Source organism: Doryrhamphus excisus, chromosome 15 (genome assembly GCF_030265055.1).
Source record: "Doryrhamphus excisus isolate RoL2022-K1 chromosome 15, RoL_Dexc_1.0, whole genome shotgun sequence".
Classification (NCBI taxonomy): domain Eukaryota; kingdom Metazoa; phylum Chordata; class Actinopteri; order Syngnathiformes; family Syngnathidae; genus Doryrhamphus; species Doryrhamphus excisus.
This window is the reverse complement of record NC_080480.1, coordinates 11,814,085-11,837,885: the sequence shown is the minus strand read 5'-3', so window position 1 is coordinate 11,837,885 and position 23,801 is coordinate 11,814,085. Positions and strand designations below refer to the sequence as shown.

The 23,801-nt window shown below is 41.3% G+C and overlaps 1 protein-coding gene across 10 annotated transcripts in view; it reads left to right on the top strand.

Annotated features, from left to right (window-relative positions):
* cep112 (centrosomal protein 112) overlaps positions 1-20,209 on the top strand; it is a 134,628-nt gene extending 114,419 nt beyond the window's left edge. For 6 of the 10 annotated variants that reach the window (XM_058048968.1, XM_058048960.1, XM_058048966.1 and 3 more), the window contains 5 exons: positions 1,947-2,036; positions 10,990-11,091; positions 13,915-13,982; positions 15,488-15,633; positions 15,757-16,428. In XM_058048968.1, the coding sequence (XP_057904951.1) occupies positions 1,947-2,036; positions 10,990-11,091; positions 13,915-13,982; positions 15,488-15,590 (363 nt within the window). In that variant the 3' untranslated portion in view covers positions 15,591-15,633; positions 15,757-16,428. Of the gene's footprint in view, positions 1-1,946; positions 2,037-10,989; positions 11,092-13,914; positions 13,983-15,487; positions 15,634-15,756; positions 16,429-17,521 lie in introns of those variants that run through there. The other 4 variants (XR_009119545.1, XM_058048964.1, XM_058048963.1 and 1 more) reach the window with 4 other exon arrangements.
* The last annotated feature ends 3,592 nt before the right edge of the window (positions 20,210-23,801 follow it).

Sequence of the window (23,801 nt, the reverse complement as noted above, 5' to 3'; positions counted from 1 at the left end):
TTCACAAATATTATTCTTATTGTTCAATGTTGAAGGAGCTCTCCAATGCTGGCAGCACTCATGCAGCTCCAGGTCATGACACTCCCACAACCATGCTTGATTATAGACACGGTACTGGGTGTGGATAGTACATATATACTCGTACTTGGAAAGTATTCTTTATTTTTTACTGTATGATGCTGCCGTATCTTAGAACATGCAGTTAACTTTTATCATGTAAAAATGCTAATCAAATATCCTTCTTTATTGCAGTCAGGTGTTTCCACACAGTAGGATTCCTTCTTTGTACATTGAATATTTTCATAGAAAACCACTTTACAACCGTCTAAATGCAGTTTTTAACATTTCTAAAGCCCTCTCGACATAAAGTACCATCCCGATAATCACCTTTATACTCATAGTACCCACTATAGTACACATAATCAGAGTAAATAAACCATTTAAGATGCAAGACTTGTTGTGTGTGGCAGGCGGACAGGAAGTGACATCAGGGGAGCAGAATTGAGTTTTAGCTAGTGTTTCATTAAGGACTGTTGTGCCTGTTGTGTGATAATTCAAACCGGCAATAAAAGCCTGTTGTTTTGGCGCTCAAATCTAGTGTTAGCAAACATTACAGTAACGTTACTGACACCCAGTGACTAGTTTAGAATACTACCTGTCATAGCTTCTGAAGATTTTAGTTAATTTAGACATTTTTATGCTGGAAAATGCATAATTTATGTCTGAAATTAGTTTTGACAACCAGTGATAGAGTGAAGCCGCGAACCGCAAAGTGGCGAAAGACGGCTGTACTACATAAACATTAGACGAAGATCCTACAAAGTATCCTGAAAGATCCTATATATGACTGTCTTGAAGAACCTACTGTACAAATACTCTGTAAACACAGAGCTACGTAACCGGAAGTCCTCAGGATCACTTGGGAGTGTGACGATTCACAGTGGAGTGGGCGTACATAGAGGAGGGCTTGGGGTGCAGTCAATTAAACCGACCGCAGGAAGTCTGTGGAAACACTGCAGAAAGAAGTGCAGAATCTGGACGATCTAGAAAGCTTTCTGTGTGGGTTATTGTGTGTAGCTGCTCTACAGGAGTCTGTGTGATTTTCTATATGACAGGGGTGCAAAATCGTATGCAAAAATATTAGTTGCTGCCATGATTTCATCTGAACTGGTCTTATGTATCCCTGTTCTTCCCGTGCATGCGTGGGTTTTCTCCGAGTACTCCGGTTTCTTCCCACATTCCAAAAACATGCTAGGTTAATTAGCGACTCCAAATTGTCCATAGGTATGAATGTGAGTGTGAATGGTTGTTTGTCTATATGTGCCCTGTGATTGGCTGTCGACCAGTCCAGGGTGTACCCCACTTCTCCCCCGAAGACAGCATGTTGGCCACACAGTCAGGAAATCGGGAATACCTGGGTTCCTCCCACATTCCAAAAACATGCTAGGTTAATTGGCGACTCCAAATTGTCCATAGGTATGAATGTGAGTGTGAATGGTTGTTTGTCTATATGTGCCCTGTGATTGGCTGGCGACCAGTCCTCTCGGCCGAAGACAGCTGGGATAGGCTCCAGCACCCCCCGTGACCCTTGTGAGGATAAGCAGTAGAAAATGAATGATTCATTCAGTCATTCAAGGTCCCAAGTAGCCCTGGTCTGTGATATCCAGCCTAAATATAAGCATACTTGAGCGTCAATGTTGGTTCTCTACACTAAACGGGAGCGGAGTATTAGGCCCTGCAGCCTGGTGTGACACTACATGTGGAATCAAGTCGATTTTAGTCCTTCTCTCCACAGCCTCATTCATATTCCTCCCGTGCGTCTTTCAAGCTCAAATATAGCCTCATCCTACGTCAGTTACACGTTGCGCCACACAGATCTGGAGTAGATTTTTTTTTTTTTCCATCAGCCTGCCAACACAACTCTGCCTGTCTCTCCCTCCCCTCAGGCTCTGCAGGAGAAGGTGGAAAGCCTACAGAGGCGGCTGCGCTGCTCCGAGAAGACGCTGCTAAGCAAAGAGCTGGAGACCGAAGAGAAGGTGATAAGACATCTCTTTCTTCACGAAAAAGGCCTTGTGTCATTCGCTCAAACATTGCATCACATCCTTGTCCGCAGTGTCTCTTACTCCCGTCTTTGCATTCACGTCCCAGTTTAATTGGCGCATGCTTAACAAAGTTACACTTGCACGAATCGACCGCCATTTTCCATTTTAGACCCAAACGTGTGTGCATTTTCCAAATTCTTTAAGATTCATCTTCAAGAGGCGGCAGCGCCTAGGGCCAGGAATGCCACCACCGCCTGTGTTCAGAGGGATGCCTCTGTGCTAACACACACACGCACACACACACACACACACACACACTCCCTGTGGCTCTTCAGAATGCCCTGTAATCAGGCTGTGTTTTGACCTTGACACACACTGAGAAGAAAGCACTAATGACTCCACTCACACAGGAGGAGATGCTATGTACACCAAAGGCATTCATTCTCTTGTGTACCCCCCCCCCACCACCCCCGCCCCCCTGCCTCTTTCCACCCACTGACCCTTGTACACACTTAACACACTCGTCACACACCTCGGTTGTCTGGTCGTCATAAATCTGCACAAAGGGGTCAGCGGTTTTTAGGAGCCGCTGGTCGCTCACCCAGTCCTACAGGCGCTAGGTGTTGTTTCTGCCCATTTTTATTCGGGTACCAAACGTACCTGATAGGTAACAATAGCCACGTTTACATGAGTTTTTCCTCTTTCCGAATGGAATCTTTCCGAATTACTTATCCGAAAGTAATGGTATACATGGAAAGGAATATTCCAATCGCGTGTCTACATGCGCCGCTATAATCAACCAGAATAGTCAATGGGGCATGCGCAGTAAAGCGTAAACATCAACATCACATTATTCCGGCTTCCCAAAGTTTTTCTTTTACTTGTTGGAATAACTCCGTATTGCCAGTTTTTCACTTGTCCAGTACAGAAATTTTACTTTGGATCAAAAACAAACTTTCCGCAGCAGTTTAGTGCCGATTGTTCGCGTCCATTTTTAAAAGTGAAGAACGTCTCGAGCTGCGTGTTACATCATATCTCAGCATTCGCCGACAGAAACTCGAGACATGTTTTATATATTACATGTTTATATAGATATATATTTTCTTTGCTGCACGGCGGTCGAGTGGTTAGCGCCCAAATCAAGATCACTACAACTATCAACGATCCATCCCCTTTTCTATGCTGCTTATCCTCACTAGGTATACTGGAGCCTATCCCAGCCGAATTTGGGTGAGATTGGTCGCCAGCCAATCAAAAGGCAACTACAATCAAACGAATTGAATCAAAAATTGTGTATGAATGCTGTGAAATGCTGTGCTAACTATGACAATAACTATGACAATAATGTGGTGACATTCATCCATCTTCTATGCTGCTTATCCTTATTAGGGTTGCAAGGGTATGCTGGAGTCTATCCCACCTGAGATTGAAGTGTGTAAGAAATGTCAATTCAATCTTGACTTAAAAATCAGAAGTGGGGTGTCCTAATTTTCTCACACGTGTTTTCCAACTCGGAAGTAGGAATTTTACTTTAGGAACTGGCGTTTAACCTTCCGGCAATCACCTGGGCATCTGGCAAATGTTTTTGAACAGTCGCTATACTCTTCAGTGCGTTAGCTACACAAAACAGGAAGTGAGCAACATCCACATAAAGCTAGCATGTTTTTTACATTGCTAACTCGTCACAATTAATCACAGACATCTTTAATAAGTGTACATTTGAAAGGTAATTTTAAAGTTTTTCATATGCAAGGAGACCGAGTGGTTAGCGTGCAGGCCACACAGCTAGGAGACCCGAGTTCAATTCCACCCTGTGGAGTTTGCACGTTCTCGCCGTGCATGTGTGGGTTTTCTCCCACATTCCAAAAACATGCTAGGTTAATTGGCGACTCCAAATTGTCCATAGGTATGAATGTGAGTGTGAATGGTTGTTTGTCTATATGTGCCCTGTGATTGGCTGGCGACCAATCCAGGGTGTACCCTCGTGAGGATAAGCGGTAGAAAATTAATGAATGAATGTATTGAGTCACAAAAAATAATCCCAAAGGCAACACAAGTAGGGTTTGCATGTTTTTGACTCATTTTCACCTTTTTATGTGCAGCGGCTCAGGAGTAGAAGTGGGGTGTCCTAATTTTCTCACACATGTTTTCCAACTCGGAAGTAGGAATTTTACTTTAGGAACTGGTGTTTAACCTTCCAGCAATCACCTGGGCATCTGGCAAATGTTTTTGAACAGTCGCTATAAAACAGGAAGTGAGCAACATCCACATAAAGCTACGACTGTGACTAGAATGCATTTTTTCCCCCCTCCTCGGTTCTTTTGTTTTGCCACCAGAAGTCTTTTATCTCATCTCTGTTGACGTTCGATTCATTCTTTTTTTTTTCCACTAAAGCGGCGTCCTTCACTTGTCATCGCAGCCATGGCGTCATCGCTGGAGGTTGACATTATTAAGCTTTCTCCGCAGAGGTTTTTTTCGACCATGACATCTCTGTGTAATCTGAATCGCGACTCGCTAAAAGTCGCCCAGACTTTGCACAGATGTTGTGCATCGCCGTGTTTTGTTTTGCCTTTTGCAAGCAGTAGAGCAGTTAAAAAATATGCAAATACTGCATCTTTTTCATGTAATTCATAGTAATTAATTGTCTAGATGAGTTTGATAAAAGGTGTGCAGCCTGGCTTGTTCCTGTGAAGGCCATTACATCAGCAGCCGCCAATCCAGCTTTAGTTCTGACAACCATTCCGGATCAGAAGCACTTCTAATCTTCTACATATTTCTGACGATTTGCAGCGAGGCATTTTTTATATCAAATCGCTTTTTGGCAAATGCGGAGGTGCAAAACTTTTTGTCATTTTTTGATGTACCGCCTTGTTCCTGACAAGGTTTTTTTGTCACAGGGTCGTTACCCCTCCGCACCCCCCCCCCCCCCCCAAAAAAAAAAACCCATCTTCCTAGCAACGACTCACTCGGCTCTTCATTAGCATACGTCAACCTTCCCGACGACATGACAAACTTCATTTGAAGGTTGAAAGTGTTGAGGGCTTGTTCCTTTGCTGCTGGCAGCTGTCAGAAAACACGCCGCGTTGACAGTAGCGATGGGGAAGTCACAGCCCAAAATCTAAGAACTATATTTAGATGAAATGTTGTAATTTCCGGATGACTGCCAAGTAAAAGCGACTGGTGCTCGCAGCCATTTTTTATTGTATTCAAAACAATAGGAATCACGCACTTGATCAGGAAAGCATAGCTTTGAAAAATCTTTTTTTGTGGATTATTTGGAGTATTTCTATTATGCTTTGAGGCAGTTATCATTAATAACTTCTGTTGATGGCAAGTGCAAGTGGTTAGCGCGCGGTCCACAGACCTAGGAGACCTGAGTTCGATTCCACCCTCGGCCATCTCTGTGTGGAGTTTGCACGTTCTCCCCGTGCATGCGTGGGTTTTCTCCGGGTACTCCGGTTTCCTCCCACATTCCAAAAACATGCTAGGTTAATTAGCAACTCCAAATTGTCCATAGGTATGAATGTGAGTGTGAATGGTTGTTTGTCTATATGTGCCCTGTGATTGGCTGGCGACCAGTCCAGGGTGTACCCCGCCTTTCGCCCTGGAATAGGCTCCAGCACCCCTGCCCGCGACCCTCATGAGGATAAGTAAGGATAAGGTGAGGGTAATTGTACATTTGAAAGATAATTTTAAAGTTTTTAATATGCATGGAGACCGATTGGTTAGCGTGCAGGCCACACAACTAGGACACCCAAATTCAATTCCACCCTCGGCCATCTCTGTGTGGAGTTTGCACGTTCTCCCCATGCATGTGTGGTTTTTCTCCCACATTCCAAAAACATGCTAGGTTAATTGGCGACTCCAAATTGTCCATAGGTATGAATGTGAGTGTGAATGGTTGTTTGTCTATATGTGCCCTGTGATTGGCTGGCGACCAGTCCAGGGTGTACCCCGCCTCTCGCTCGAAGACAGCTGGGATAGGCTCCAGCACCTGTGACCCTCGTGAGGATAAGCGGTAGAAAATGAATGAATGAATGTATTGAGTTGTGGCGGCTATAAACAAAAAGATGCTTAGAAAGCTTTCTAGATCTTTCAGAATCTGGACCTATTCCATCTGTATTTCCTTGGATTTTCAAAACGGTCTGTTTTAATTTAATTTATTCCACCCACTGCCATTATCGGGGCACTCCCACTCCACTGTAATTGGGAGGAGGGCATGTCTACAGGGCATGCCTATATAAGGAAGTCTGGCTTCTCACCTGCGACCCTCGTGAGGATAAGCAATAGATAATGAATGAATGATTATCCCTGGATAATATGTTAGTTTTATTATCCAAGTCCATTATTTCTTATTTCTAGGCTTTCTATTTACTTCCATTGCACAAGGTGGTGGTTATGATTAACAACTGGCAGGAGGAGCGATTGCATTAATTACAAGCCACGTCAGTGTAGTGTTCGTGCATGAGCGAGCGTGTCAAACCGCCACAAAGGAACTTGTAATTTCGGCATATCAGGTCTGTCATCTCCGTAGCAGCTGCAGCGCATGTGAAGCAAAGAATGTGTTTTCACCATTATTGTTGGAGTCTATCTTCCCAGGGGACAATACTACACCAATGAAACGTGGATATACTGTAGAGTCGTCGGTGTACAGCAGGGGTCTCAAACTCAATTTACCTGGGGGCCACTGGACCTAGGGTCTGGGCAAGGCTGGGCCGCATCAGGTTTTTCCAAAAAAAAAAAAAAAACGCATTTATTAAAAACAGAAAAATATACAAACTTTTTCAGTGCTTTGGTTCCGATTTTCTACAATAAAAGCTATGATAAAACATTCCACTGTTCTCAAATATCTTAATTTTTATTTTTCTGCACAAAATAAGATAAAAATAAATAAACAAATCAAGAATAAAGAAAATCAATCAATCAGTAATAAATAAATATAATAATAAAACGGCAACTAATAAAAACTTAAGAAACCACATATAGTTGTTGGGTAGACAAATTATTTTTTTCAGATTAAAATGAACAAAGCATTATTAGAGCCCTGTAGACATGACAAAACACGACTATAGTCACATTTATACTTTTTTTATTTACAACATATTGCGCAACTGCAGGGTCTTGAGACACATGCTAACTCACAAACTAGAGAGCTAGCGACCTAAACGGTAGCCTTCAAGTTATTTCCTTTAAACTTAAATAGCCAAAAACTTACCACTTCCACACGGATAGGGAGGATAACTATTAACAGTTATTTAACCTTTAACATGAACATTAATCAAACGTAATCATTTTTTCTGGGTACATGATAACATACAGCATCCATTTCAAACTTGCGCGGGCCGCACTAACATTAAACTTTCATATCAAGGCGGGGGCCTCAAACTAGTGTCCTGCGGGCCACAGCTTCCAAATAGCTGGCAGCAGTGGAGCGTAGTGGTGGGGCTGCATGAGTGCTACCGGCACTGTGGAGGTGCGGGATTCCAGTCACATGGTGCTCACATTCAAGTGTACTCACTTGTGTCGTCGGCAATTTAGGCAATATGTATATTAAGTAAATACATACAGATATACAAGCTGTACGGTGACTTTTCAAAATGATATCCAAGTTTAATTTTGATTTATTTCTCTCAACTTAATATGACACACACAAAAAAAAACAATACGGCATGATCCTGTACATTTTGGCAAGCAAATCTCCAGACCAAAGTGAGCTGCTTTATGTCGGGATCATTTATACTGGGTGCTTTGATGTGCTTCCCAATCCCTCTCATTGTGCCCCGCAAAGATTAATTAGCCAAAGCCGGAACAATCAGTTAAACCCACAGCGGGAAAATTATTTTTGGAAAATCCAATCTCTGTCGTTCCGTCAAAAAACATGACGACCATTTGAAATATTCCGGACTTTGGAATACAATATGCAGACAAAAGTATTAAGACACGCCTTACAGGAAGTACATCCACAGGGTCAGGCAAAATGACCGGATACATTTGTAGGTTAAATAAAAGCCAAATAAAGTAAAGAAACAAAAAAAATGTTTTTATTTTGGAATAGTACATATAATGCCATTTTGTTTCATTATGTTTTAAAAATTAAATCAGCTCTGCCGGTGCGAGGTTGCCCGGTTGATTTTCGTTTCAATGCAGATCCAGTAGCTCTGAAGTTGGTAACCCATAACAAGATGGCGTTGCAGTTACAGATTTGTTTGTTTTGATAAATGTTTCCACAATGAAAAAACAGTGCTCACCAGTCCAATTCATGCCAGCAACTGAAAAAGAAACGAAAAACAATGGCATTATAAAGAAACAAAGCAAAATCGCAAATTACATGAAAAAAATGGCATTATGTGTACTTTTACTTTATTTGCCTTTTATTTAACCTAAAAATGTGTCAGCACATTTTAACTGACCCTGTATAACAGCTTAGAGCAGGACTTCCTGGAATATGATTTCGGAGAGTGTTAGCTCGAGCAGGGGTGTCCAAAGTGCGGCCTGACAAGGCAACTGTTTTTTTTTTTTTCTAAAAAGCATGAAAAACAGCAAAAATTGAAACATCAGCAGTCATTTTAAATAATATTATGACGAAAAATAACATCATTTTAGTAGTATGTATGTGAAATATTTTAACTCATTCACCCCAAAGACGGACGTCATACGAGGTGATGATGCAACTCTACAATAGATTATTATTATTATTATTATTATTATTATTATTATTATTATTATTATTATTATTATTATTATTATTATTATTATTATTATTATTATTAGAATATCATGTTCGATACAGTTTTAAGCCGAAACAAAACGACCACAAGGTGGCAGAAGGGCATTTTATAAGAACTCGACTTGCATGGCTTCCATTCAAATACACGCTGCACAGCAACCATGGACATTAAACTCACTTCCTCCCTACACAGCCCAACCCAGGATGCCTTGAAAAATCTGTCCAAATCATTAAAAATGTCCAGTAACGACAGGGATTTTGAAAAATGGCTGGTTTTGAATGAGTTAATAAAGTAACCAGAGTAAAGTCAAAATATCAGGCCGCATGGTGGTTGAGTGGTTAGCATGTCGTAGTGCGTGTGTGGGTTTCTTTTCCAAAAACATGCATGTTAGCTTAATTGGTCATTGGGTTAAAAAAAACCCCACAAAAAACAGACTTTCATTTCATTGGTAAAAGTTTGGACACCCCTGAAAAACCTAGAGGTCATAGGTTCTTACACACCAAACTCATCCAATCATGCCTTTTATGGACTTTTCTTGATTCGTATCCTTATCCATACAAATAAGCTCTGCTTCTTCCTACTCCTTTTCAAGCAAGTGTAAACATGATGTACTTCAATGACCTGTTATGCTTTATTAACTTTTCTGACCTATAAATGTAGTTAGAATGTTGTATTCTCGAGTTAAATGATGGCAAAGTTTCAGATAATGAGGTTTGCGCATTTGGAATAAGAGACGCCAGACTTCCTTATACGGGCATGCCCTTGTACAAACTGTGGGCCTGCCCTCCTCCCAATCTTAGTGGAGTGGGAGTGCCCAGACGAGGGCAGTGGGTGGAATAAATTGAATAAAAACAGACCGTTTTGAAAATCCAAGTAAATACAGCTGGAATAGGTGCAGATTCTGAAAGATCTAGAAAGCTTTCTAAGCGGGTTTTTTGTGTGTAGCCGCCACAATTCAATACATTAAGTCATTCATTCATTAGTTTTATGCCGCTTATCCTCACGAGGGTCGCGGGGGGGTGCTGGAGCCTATCCCAGCTGTCTTCGGGCGAGAGGCGGGGTACACCCTGGACTGGTCGTCGAATGTGGGAGGAAACCGAAGTACCCGGAGAAACTCCACACAGAGATTCCCAAGATTGCGGAGATTCCAACCCAAGTCATACCGATCTGCTTGTTTGCCCACCCCGCCTTACTTAGCTGGAATATTATGCTCCAGAGTGTCCACTTTGCCACAGTGGTCCTTTTTCTTGCTGCCCATAATCTGTCTCCTTATTGTGGCCAACATTCATTCATTCATTCATTTTCTACCGCTTATCCTCAAGAGGGTCGCAGGGAGTGTCTTCAGGTGAGAGGCGGGGTACACCCTGGACTGGTCGTCAGCCAATCACAGGGCACATATAGACAAACAACCATTCACACTCACATTCATACCTATGGACAATTTGGAGTCGCCAATTAACCTAGCATGTTTTCGGAGAAAACCCACGCATGCACGGGGAGAACATGCAAACTCCACACAGAGATGGCCGAGGGTGGAATTGAACCCTAGTCGACCTAGAGATGGTCGAGGATGGTAACTCAATATAAAGGACAAAAAATTAGCATAAAAGTTTGAAATATTTTGGTACTAGGGCCAGCTGTAGGCGCAGGGAAAGGCATACATTTTTCATGTGTTTTTATTTTGAGACCATTTAGAGCCTCGGGTTTAAAAGGTTAAGCATGTGGAAAATAAACCATTACTATATCCATTCAGTCTACTGGTCCAACTCGTGCTCTTAATTGCCGTCACTGACTCAGCAACTGTATTCATGCTGCACATGCCTTTCTAGCCCAAAGCCCTGTGCTATATGTGCCTTCCATTCATGTGTGTTTGTCGGTTTTACAGCCTTTTCAGCTTCTATAATCAGACTCTGGTTTGGTCGGCGTGTAATTTAGCTCCAGACAGTCAGACTTCCTCCAGTTCCTCGCCCGGCCGGCCAAGCTATAGCGAGCTGCCGCCGCCGCCACATTTGATATATTTCGTTGTCTCGCAGCGTCAACCCTTTCTAAATGCACCGTGTCTGATCAAGCCGCCAGTAGGGGGTGCTGTGCAGTCCTGTGCAGGGACCCCCTGTGGGGATGTGAATGAGCTCTGAAGAATGAAGGAATTCTTTGAATAGAGGGGATGCCGATGAGTGTGTGTATATTTTGTTTATAGTATGTGTGTTTGACTTTTTCAGGTCACCGCCGTGCATCAGGAATACGAGGAGAAGATTAAAGGTCTGATCCCAGCAGAGTTAAGACAGGAACTGGAGGACACCATCACGTCGCTCAAAGCTCAGGTAATGAGAGCCAATACAAGAACTGTATGTGTTCAAATTATGTGTTTTTCAATCATTCATTCATTTTTTTTTTAACGCTTATCCTCACGAGGGTGCTGGAGCCTATCCCTGGACTGGTCGCCAGCCAATCGCAGGGCATATATAGACAAACAACCATTCACACTCACATTCATACCTATGGACAATTTGGAGTCGTCAATTAACCTAGCATGTTTTTGGAATGTGGGAGGAAACCGGAGTACCCGGAGAAAACCCACACATGCACGGGGAGAACGTGCAAACTCCACACAGAGATGGCCGAGGGTGGCATTGAACTCAGGTCTCCTAGTTGTGCGCGCTAACCAGTTGGTCGCCGTGCAGCCCTGTTTTTCAACCAATTTAGCAAAAATTTTACACACCTTGCCAATCTCCTAAAAGATGTGTACCACATTTTGTGGCGACACGGCTAAACACCTTAATGTTACAGTGGGTGTTTTGTTGCATACATTGAACTGTGTGAGAAATTTCAAGTCACGCCGACCTATGGGGGTCAAACTTTGCACCGCCATGTGGAGTATTAGCAAAAAAAAAAAATAGCATAGGCAAGACAGTGGGGGGCACACGTTTTGACAAATTTTCACCCAATTTGTGTGCAACGGTAGAAGAGCTAGCTGACACAAGACTCGACACATGAATGTACATGGTAGCTTTTAACTTGCTATCCAGACAAGTGTTCATTTTAGACGTCATTTGCATGCATTTGCAGCTGGCAGCATGCTTCACATATCTGTGGCGTACACAATCTCACACACACACACACACACACACCACATGTTGGAACAGAATGACACCCAAAACAGGCACCGGCGTGTCAGCACAGCTCCCTTAATAAAAGGCAATAAAAGCCTTTCATGTTAGGAGCATTTACATAATATGAATGAATGAAGCCTTGTATGCACTTTTTGCTGCAGGGGGCCATCATCATTAACCCTTGCTTTGTTTAAATAAGAGCTTTATTCAGTGCGCCCACTACACCGAGTACGTGATTCTACTTTTTACTCATGTAGGTTTGCATTCTACCTTAAAATATTGAGTCTGAAAAATTAACTAATGCAAAACATAAGTTATTGTAGCTGTTGCATAATTGCCTTCTGTGCTCTGAGTAGTAAGTCATGTCATCATAGTTGGATGTTTTGTTATTTGACACCTCAGTAAGTACAGTCCTTTGCCTTTCTGCAGCAAAAAGTAACTTTTTCTCCTGAGTATATTTTTAATTGATTTTTACTTGAGTGAAATGTTCTTAAAGTCATTGCAATTTTACTTGAGTCAATTATTTTAGCACGCTGATTTGGCAATATACAGATGTTTCCATTTATTTATTATTTTTTATTTCAATTTATTTAGTGTGCTGATGTTTTTAATAGATTTTCTAATTTAAAAAAATGTATAATTAATTTTTATTTTAAAAAAGAAAATAATATATTAAAAAGCATAAAATTGTAAATTTGGAAATGAGTACAATGCTATTAAAGTTAATGCAAATTTACTTGAGTCAATTATATTATCAAGTCAATTTATTATGCTGATTTGGCAATTTTCAGATGTTTACATTTATTTATGATTTTCAATTAAAATTAATTTAATGCACTGATTTTAAAAAAATATATCGAATTATTTTTTATTTAATACAGAACAAATATATACATTAAAATTGTACATTTAGAATTTAGTAAAATTCAATTTTACTTGAATAAATTATTTTATGACAAGGATTTGGCAATTTTCACGTTTCCATTTTTATTTTTATTTTTATACAGATTTTTTTGTATTTTCTGCATTCTAAAAAAACAAAAACAAATACACATACAAAAGTATAAAAATTGTAAATTGTAAATGTGTATTGTATTTTTTATTATATTTCAATGAAAATAAAATAATAATTTGCACTGTAAGAATAATGTAAATAGAAATATCTCACAAAACCTTTATTGGAAGCTGTACCGGCAATGACTAGACATAAAAACAATAAAACCATCCAACTTTGACAAGGCGTACTGCTGAAGTAATTTGAGCCACTTGAAATATATTCACACAAGTGTAAAAAGAAGACAAACATAGTAAAGTATAGTAAAGAATAAAGCACGGTATGTTAACTTTGCTGACGTATGCTTTAAACGTCCGCTGACTTCACTGTAGGATAATTGGCTGTATAATAGTTTTTCCGCCAAAGAAAGAGCAGAACACGTTAATCCTTGATTGCTTGCTGTACTGTGGTCTGGGTATGAAGTTCATACATGGCAGGGATTCAAACTCACAAGTTTGCACAACTTTAAAGGCCTATTTTTCCCCAAATTCCCAATGATACGACCACAAGGGCGTTGAGCTTGATGTCTCTGGTGTTTTTCATAGTGGATTGCCAAATGTAATGCTAGATCTTTCCTGACGTCCTCCCCCCGCCCCCCCCATTCCTCAGAAAGGAATGTCACGCAGCGCTCCAGCATGAACAATACAGATTCTTTAGGAGCCACGGTTGTTCTGCCACGAGCTGTGTAAATGTAGATGTGGTTTATTTTCACTTTAGCCAGACACTTCATAAATAAACTCCCGCTTTGTAGCCAAACAAAAGAATGGCATGTAGCGTCCTAACCTCAGCTAACCTGCCCTCTAATCTTCACTCCGTCCCCATGTGCCCTAACCCCTGTGCCCCCATCTCATGACCCCATACCCTTCCGTCCTGACCCCCCCCTGGACCCAACAACCGAGCCTTTCATACACTTTTACCCCTGCTAACTTTTCTCCAGCGTAAAGCACAACTGATATTACAAATGTGTGCTCATGTCGCAGGTTGTGTTCCTTCAGAGGAGAGCCACCGTCCTGCAGGAAGATCTGGACGCATGTCGCAAAAACAAGAGGTTAGCATCAGTAAGCCTTGAGCTGTAAAGTAGAAGACATCTAAGATGGTACAACTCAAAACAACTTAATATACTGAGATGAACACTGTGTGGAGTCAATCAAGGTTTTCCTCACATTTCATGTGGAAGTGGTACATGATTGGCTTCTTTCTTTGTCCTTCTGCCCCACTTCATTTAGAATAAATACAATGGAGGCAACCTATTTAGTTCATATTTTTTCCGACATCAGAATACACAGGACAAAAAATTAATCTGGGAAGTTCTGGGAATTCTGACTTCTCGAGGCATCCTTGAAGGATTGGATTCATGCTGATCACAGAGATGTTTTTGCTATTCTAGTACTTATGACCTCAACATAGGCAAGTGCCTCCCGGAAAGTTTAAAATACAAACTAACCTAGCTAGTCTCACAAAATTGGTCAAAAAGTGCTCATAACTAAAACCCAAGAAGTAACGAAAAGCTATTTTGTTTTGCACTGGTGATTTCTGAGGAAATGTGACGATTCCCCACAGTGATTTCCTGTGTGATACACCATGATAGATTTATTTGTTCTAATTGTATCAAGTTCCAATTGTGTTGTTTATGTTGGTATAGTTGCTTAAATATGTCAAACTGAAAGTTATGCTTGAACTATATCTTTTCACAAAAAGTCTTTTGTGAATCTTTTTTAGTCGGGAACAGATATTTTCCTAAAACTTACCTATGTTCTATTGCTGATTACTAAAGAACGGTTAAAGGTAGAAACAAACTCTCTTTTTCTGATGAAAGATGGAAGTCGAATCTTTATTTTGGTAGGTTCCATGTTGATATAGAATCAGAATCGAATCAGAATCAGAATCGCGTTTATTGTCATTGTATTGCATACAACAAAATTTGAGTGCAACTCCACACGGTGCATTTTGTAGAAGGTAAAAATAAGAATAAGGAAAAGGATAAAAATAAAACAAGGAATAACAATATAAATATAAAGTGGCAGGTGCTGTTCAAAATAAGTGTAAATATATGTACATCAAAAACAATAGCATATACAGTAACAAAATGTAGAATTGCAGTCAAAAACAATAACCTATACAGTAACAAGATGTAGAATTGCAGTAACCAAATGTGGAATTTCAGTAAACAAAATGTAATAGTAGTATTGCAGTAATCTTATTGCACATAAGTCCAGTATTGCACGTTTGAAGCATTATTGTACATAATAGTGAGGTGTATGTTTTAGTAGTGCAAAAATAACCATACAATATAGCCATACAACATAATAATTTGTGTGCCTTGAAAGATTAGTCAAATTCATCACTACTGGCCACTACTTTGTCTGAGTACATGGCTGTAGCGTAGTGCTTAAAATCAAGGAACTGTCATCATTGGAATGAATCCCGTTCTTGTATTCCCATATTGTGGTGTGTATGAGCTACACAGGGACTCTACTGACTACAAGGTATATTATGGGATACTCCTTGAATTCCCTCCCATCCATCATAGCATAAGATTCATTTGTCTTTTAGACAAAACATCTATAGATGCAGCAATGAGAGGCCTAATCAAACCACCCTGCCACTCAACATCTCTAGAAGCATCTCTCAGGAACGCTCGCATCCCGACAAATAAGCCCCTCAGCAGCCGTCGTCCTCCGCCTCATTGTAACTAAAAAGTGAGTCAGAAATTGAGCATCTCAAAGGAGACATCAATCAGATTAAAGCAGTTTATATTTGTACCCATGATGGGCGTTCTTTGGAAAACATATTTGTGGAATGGGGGCTTGTTTCTGTTGCAGGTAGCACCAAGGGAGGGACATCCATCCAGCATGAAGACGTCCAATCAGATGTGAGCATTGATTGTCGCAAGTGCTTTCATACGCCGGTCTTTCATCCGTTTGTTCTTTTATATTCATTTTGGTGCCGTACTTTTATTTAGCAGCCACGACGATCTGCACTCAACTCGACGACTGCACTCGCACAATCTCTGTCGAAAAAATATTCAGGTTCAGTTTTTGTAGTAGTACTAGTAGTAGTTTTGTTATACTTATGTTGATATCTAGTGTTACATATAAATTATGTATTACCATTATTGTTATTATGTTATTATTACATTTGACTGGCGACCACTCCAGCTGGGATAGGCTCCAGCATACCCATGACACTAGTGTGATTACACATTACACAAGCTACATATTATGAATAGTATTATTATTATTATTATTATTATTATGGGTAAACTAATACCTCTGACAGTGCCAATTAAAACTTTTTTATATTAATAAGAAATATCATTTCATAATTGTCCTTGTTTTATCTCTTTAAGCAACATTTTTGATGCAGCTCTAGTATCGGGTCTCGTTAAATTGTTTACCTAATGAAGTATCCCGCCAGTATAACTTGAATATTGGCCCGAATATTATTTGTTGTCTGTCTCTGATGAACCATTTTTAATAAAAGATAACACATTCATGGTCAACTTTGTGTTTTTATTTTTAAACTCATATTGGTACATGTTTTATATTTATCAGGTATACCTTTTAAGTGTTAAGTGTGTGAACCGAGGGCCAAACTCTTTATTCTTCAACACGTTGATGTGTATGTTTGTCTTATGTTCATTAAAAAAATAGGACAATCCAACCATAGAAAATGATTGGATGCCGCTCAGAGGCTGACGTCATTTCAGCACCCCTGCAGGCACCCAATGAATGCGTTGCTCGGATGCAATGTATTGTGTTTTTATATTAAACTCATATTGGTACATGTTTTATATTTCTCAGGTATACCTTTTAAGTGTTAGATGTGTGAACCGAGGGCCATAGAAAATGGTTGGATGCCGCTCAGAGGCTGACGTCATTTCAGCACCCCAGCGGGCACCCAATTAATGCCTTGCTCGGATGCAATGTATTGTATTGCATCAGCTTGGTCTTACAGTCGTGTAGCAAGTGCAAACCTTCCAATCAACCCGCATCAGCGTCTTGTCCACCTCTCTCTCAAATACACACCTCCCACAAAGTACTCTCTGCAGTTGAGTAACCGAATGCCCCAAGCTACTCTTTGAGGAAATAGTTGTTTATTTCAAACTTCCTTGGCTTTTTGCTTAACTTTACCTCATTCTTGTGGGCAGATGATTCCTCCTTAATGAGCCTGGTCGCTCACACCCAAACCTCGGCTTTAATCTGTGCTATTACGCTGACATCATTTCACGCTAATTGATTGTCTGCCGCCTAAATAAAGCCGGGTAATTGTGCTTGTGTAAATACAAGCCCTGAATGTCATCTCCAAGGATCAAAGCGACTCGCTTCCCCCTTCGCTTATCTCCACATCACAGGGCCGACTGTTGTGTGACAACACCGAGGGCGCGTTCATCAAGCCTTACATTTCATTTTACAGTAGCGGCTGATACTTTGGTGACTCACGGTACTTTTTTTTTTTTTTAGTGTTTTATTGGTCAGATCCTTGCATGCAGGCATGCGATTGCTTTATGACGCTGTTATCCAAACTGGAGATTAGCTGGCTTCAAAGCTGTTTTCTGTTATTGCTGTTCTTCTGTTCCTGTTACAGGTTGTGTGAGGACCACAGGCCCAAACATCCAAGGCTGTAGATGGAGGTGATTCAAGGTCATCACATGTGACTTTATACCAGCACATCATTTTACGTTAAACTCATATTGGTACATGTTTTATATTTATCAAGTATACCTTTTAAGTGTTAGGTGTGTGAACCGAGGGCCAAACTCTTTATTCTTCAACACGTTGATGTGTATGTTTGTCTTATGTTCATTAAAAAAATAGGACACTCCAACCATAGAAAATGGTTGGATGCCACTCAGAGGCTGACGTCATTTCAGCACCCCAGCAGGCACCCAATGAATGCGTTGCTCGGATGCAATGTATTGGGTTTTTATTTTAAACTCATATTGGTACATGTTTTATATTTCTCAGGTATACCTTTTAAGTGTTAAGTTACAGTGTGATGAGTTTAATGTTCTTTTGTAAGATGGCACCAGCACATCATTGTATGTGTCTTTTTAATGGAGATTGTTATTTTAAGGTCATATTGGTACATGTTTTATATTTCTCAGGTATATCTAAGTGTTAAGTTACAGTGTGATGAGTTTAATGTTCTTTGTAAGATGGTACCAGCACATCATTGTACGTGTCTTTTTAATGTTGATTGTTCCAATTGTCAGTTTGGACACACCATCTCCATGTTTGCTCCATCTGCCATCATGTTCTTTGTCTTCTCTTTGGCTTGTATGATTCTTTGTTGTTATGGTATTTATGGCATGCGAGTCTTCCTTTTTTTCTTCCCTTTCTTTCTCTCCCCTTCTTCCCCGTGCCGTGTCAGTCTAAGTGGTGAAAAGGATATGCAGCTGTGTGGTTTGAAAGCAGGTTAGAGGCTACGTAGCTTTAGCGAGGAAGACACAGCAGTTTGTGTATGGAATTGCGCCCGGGACTTTGCAGCCTGACTTTAGGCTGAACTTAGAGACCAATGTGTTTTTTGTTATTAGATTAGGTTTTAGGGTTAACCCTAACCCATCCACGCTGGGGTTCATATGTTTTGGGAATTTCATTCGGAATTTGTGACATTTGTGGCGCCCCCTATTGGGGTCGAAATTTTTTGTTGACAGTTGGAAATGCGATTCGATCACATGCTGTGACGTTTCGGTCTATGGCGGCCATGTTTCTCAGCCATTCTTGCTAAAACTTTACATATCTGTGTATGTTTGTCCCATAATGCTGGATACTAAGTTTGGTGTTGACGTTTTTAAAAGTAGGGCTGAATGGCACCCCCCTATTAGGTTGGTTGGGTTCAAAATGGAGGACATGGAAAGACATTGTTTTGTAGGTGGGCTCAAAGGTTTACAACTATAGGACGATGAATGGTCGATGATATTGGCAGTTAGCTCTGATTCTGCTTTGTGGTCAATACGTTTCGGTCCATGGCGGCCATGTTTCTCAGACATTCTTGCTAAAACTTTACATATCTGTGTATGTTTGTCCCATAAGGCTGGATACCAAGTTCGGTGTTGACGTTTTTAAAAGTAGGGCTGAATGGCACCCCCCTATTAGGGTGGTTGGGTTCAAAATGGAGGACATGGAAAGACGTTGTTTTGTAGTTTGGCTCAAAGGTTTACGGTTATAGGACGATGAATGGTTAATAATATTGGCAGTTAGCTCTGATTCTGCTTTGTGGTCGATACGTTTCGGTCTATGGCGGCCATGTTTCTCAGACGTTCTTGCTAAAACTTGTCATATCTGTGTATAGTTGTCCAGGTTTGGTGTTGACGTTTTTAAAAGTAGGGCTGAATGGCACCCCCATATTTGGTTGGTTGGGTTCAAAATGGAGGACATGGAACAACATTGTTTTGTAGGTTGGCTCAAACGTTTACGATTATAGGATGATGAATGCTAAATGATATTGGCAGTTAGCTCTGATTCTGCTTTGTGGTCAATACGTTTCGGTCCATGGCGGCCATGTTTCTCAGCCATTCTTGCTAAAACTTTACATATCTGTGTATGTTTGTCCCATAATGCTGGATATCAACTTTGGTGTTGACGTTTTTAAAAGTAGGTGCTGAATGGCACCCCCCTATTAGGTAGGTTGGGTTCAAAATGGAGCACATGGAAAGACATTGTTTTGTAGGTTGGCTCAAAGGTTTACGATTTTTGGATGATGATTTTGCTTTGTGGTCAATACATTTCGGTCCATGGCGGCCATGTTTTTTTCAGCCATTCTTGCTAAAACCTTATACAGACTGGTTTTACAATAATGCTGCGTACCAAGTTTGGTGTTGAGGTTTTAAAAAGTAGGAGTGAAATTTTGAATTTTTATGGCTTCTATGGTGCCAAGACATGTTCCGACAATCGTACTGAAAAATTAGGATTCATTTATTTTGATTGTAAACAGGAAAATACACAGGCAAACCAGACATGAAGCAGTAGCTGTCCATCAGTTGGTGGGCATCGTACTTTTTAAAACGTCTTCATGTTGTACTAGTCTTCAGGTGCTGTGGAATCTCATTCCAGGCTTAAAGACTTGTGTATGTTAGTCTCATAAGGTTCTGGGTTGATAGGACAGAATAAGTAGTTTAGATATATCATATCTTAGTATCTCACAGATTTGTCAGCATTGTTAGAGAGGGAGTGTCGAAGTAAGACATCAAATGTGGAGTCTGCAGAACCATCGAGTTAGTTAATCAGCTCACTGGAGGCATGGAGAAGGAAGACGGGGGGTTCAAGTGATGGATTAAGGATGAGTGAGGGGGTCCGTGGTTGGGGTTAAGACTGATTTGAGAGACGGATCGCTGTCCTGTCAAGCATGGCGGAACAAAGTGGCGTCCGACTGGCCGGCCTTGTGAAGTGTGTGCCTGTTTGCTGGATTGCCGAGAAGAAGAGGAAATGAAAGTCATTACTGTCAGAGCGGAGCGAGCTTCATGGCCCAAACGGGATTAGACAGTGCATCCGACATTGTTTCTATACATTGGTAGACTTAAAAGTCAAGCACAAAATGGGATTAAAACAAGAGAGGGAGGGGGGGAGCCCAATAAATAACCTTCAACAACTAACCCCCCTCTATTTCTTCTCTGCCTTCCTTCACAGGCTTTCATGTCTTTTTCTTCCCACTCCCAATAGATGCCTCTGACACATCCCTTTCTCACGTCCATCTTCCGCACACTCATCCCATCATCAAACCGCACAGGTGGGCGATACGACTCCCACTCCAACTTTTTATCTTATTTCACCAGAAAAAAACACACATCATTCTGGGCTCAATTGGTGCCTCGAAATGTGACGCAACTTTATTCCCCTTAAACTGAACCCTTTTAAAACAGGCTCCCTCCAAAACAGCCTTCTATAGCAAACTGCTCTGACTTAACTTTGTAAGGGTATTATATGCGCCATGGCCGACTTCAAAGTCGGTCTTAACGCCGCATTCTTAATTGTCTTCCTCAGTTCTCAGCATCCCTCGGAACTTTTTTATCCCCCTTTCTGCCAGTTTGGAACGTAGTCTCGTGTGTTTTTGTTGTTAAGACACTGAGAAAGTGACAGGGTTCCAGGTAGGTCTGAGCGTCTTTATCACTGTTCTTGGTTTCTTAGCAAGCCTGATGTTGTGTTTTTATACGGCTCTTGGCTGTGGATTAGCTATACTATCCCGTCTGATGGAAACCGAACAAGCTGAGATGTACTGCTTGGTTGAAACACGGTTTACCACCTCACTTGTCACTGTCAGCTTCCTCTCCATTGCTGACAGTGCATGATATGCTGCTTGCTGCCAAACCTCGTCCAGCTGCGATAAAACAAGCCTAGAAACTAAATTGCACCAGGGTTCAGACAGCATTCTGGGTGACCTGAAATGGTATATTTTGAAAACGGATTCCAGAGTGGGAAAATCTGAAAACTTGTGGTTTCCGCGTAGACAGCGCTACACAAAAACAATGACGTCACCTGACCAGAAGTGATCTTTGACGACAAGCTAACATAATATCTGAATATTTTGACAGACTTATACTCTATAACTCACAGAGGTAATCCCCCTTATCCTAAGTCTAGATACGCCTTGGAAAGAAGACGTAGGAACACAGCTAGTAGAAGATTTGTCTATGGAAAAATACACTTTGTTTTTGAAGGCCGGAAGTCTGTAGAAAATTTGTCTATGGAAAAATACACTTTTTTTCTGAAGGCCGGAAGTGTGTAGAAAATTTGTCTATAGAATAATACACTTCACTTTTGAAGGCCGGAAGTGAGTAGAAAATATGTCTATGGAAAAATACACTTCACTTTTGAAGGCTGGAAGTGTGTAGAAAATTTGTCTATGGAAAAATACATTTTGTTTTTTTAGGCCAGAAGTGTGTAGAAAATTTGTCTATGGAAAACACACTTTGTTTTTTTAGGCCGGAAGTGTGTAGAAAATTTGTCTATGGAAAAATACACTTTGTTTTTGAAGGCCGGAAGTGTGTTGTGTGGGTTGAGAAGGTGTCTTGACTGTTGCTAAACCGGGCTAGTTGTGCACATGAATAAAGTAACCTCCTATGGCCGTAGCTCCTGTCCTTTATTTACACCAAACTTCCACATCAGCAGGCATCCTGAAACCCTCGGTCTGTCTCATGCCATTGTTTGACTTCCCTGATTCTGACTGCTTAGAGGAGGTCTGACGTAACGCAAAAACTAGCTATTCTTCCACTCAGCAAAGTTGGCATCGAAACTTGGAATTGAAATTTAAAAAATGTGAACTTATACTCTATAATTCACAGAGGTAATCCCCCTTATCCTAAGTCTAGATACGCCTTGGAAAGCGGAAGATGTAGTAACACAGCTAGTAGAAAATTTGTCTATGGAAAAATTCACTTTGTTTTTGAAGGCCGGAAGTATGTAGAAAATTTGTCTATGGAAAAATACACTTTGTTTTTGAAGCCCGGAAGTGTGTAGAAAATGTGTCTATGGAAAATACACTATACCTTAGAGGAGGTCTGACGTAACGCAAAAACTTAGCAAAGTTGGCATCGAAACTTGGAATTTAAATTTTAAAAATGTGAACGATCCCTGGAGAATCGAAACGTTAGTCCTGGTTCCCATTGATGCTCGATGCCCAACCTTAGTCATAGACTTCCACCTCACTTGTAAGTGTTAGCTTCTTTATTGACAATGCATCTGCTTTCTGATGTACCTCACTGAATCTGGGAGAAGGAAAAACTTACTCCAAAATGGAGTAAATTGCAGGTTTGCAGCTGCATGACTGCTGAAGCAGCATACCATGCACATCTTAGCAAGTCTGATGTTCTGAGCCCCATACATAGGTACCCTAATATCTTAGGGGTGCTGTCCCAGGCAAGCTGAGCATTATCCCTTGGGTGGAAACACAGCTTTACCACCTCACTCATCTGCCGTGTTGTCCCCCTCTTGTCAGAGGCCATTGTCCCCCCCACCACACCCCCTCAACCCCCTCTCCCTGCACTGTTGTCACCTGCTTTGAAGAGCTCGCCTCCATTTCCTTTCGCGGTTGTGGCCCAGGGTGTGTACACACCAAACAAACTTGAAACAGAACCCTCCCCTCCTTGCGCTACATGGTCTGGCTCCAGTCGCCTTTATCTGCTGGCTTTCCTCACCGGGTCCGCGTGAGCCGACTTCCTCCTCATGGCCCTGCTTGATAATTGCCGTAAGCTTCCCTCTTGGTTTCATTTTCCATTGTCCTCCGACCCTCCCGCCCACCCCAAATTCTTGGCTCTGGCTCCAGATAAAGGGATGAATACTTCAAAGGCAGAAGAGTTTAACCCCCGAAGCCAAAAGGAACGGCACACAATACTGTAATTGAGAGCAGTTAGTGATCACAGGGCTGCGGCGCTGTCCTGGACGTGCACACACCCTCCAGTGTTTATGGCTGCAACTGAGGTGGCCAGTAGTAGTTACGACCGCCATAAAAACAACCTCTGCAGGCCTTGCAAATTGTTAAAAAAAGGATGCGCTTTCACCGCTTTTGGACAGCGGCAGAAGCAGCGCTGTCTCTTCTGAACACGCCTCCAAATAAAAGAAGCGGAATTAATCAGACACGAGTGTGATTTACGTCCTTCCTTTATTTATAACGACTCTTTGTAGTCCTGCAGAGTGTGACCTGTTCCGGTAATAATATATTCTCAAACTGAGACTTACACCCCGTAACCTCTTCCAACCGAGCCCGCTTTCAAAAGGCTTTTTTTATAGGGGCAAGGAGACAAGGACACCCCCGCTCCCCCCTTCCTGGTCCTGGCTCAATCACAGACCCGGGGTCAGCTCCTGTGGGGGGGCAGCAGGGATGAGCCAACCTGTAAGGGGACCTCCCGTGAGCCACGGAGGAGGCTGACAAG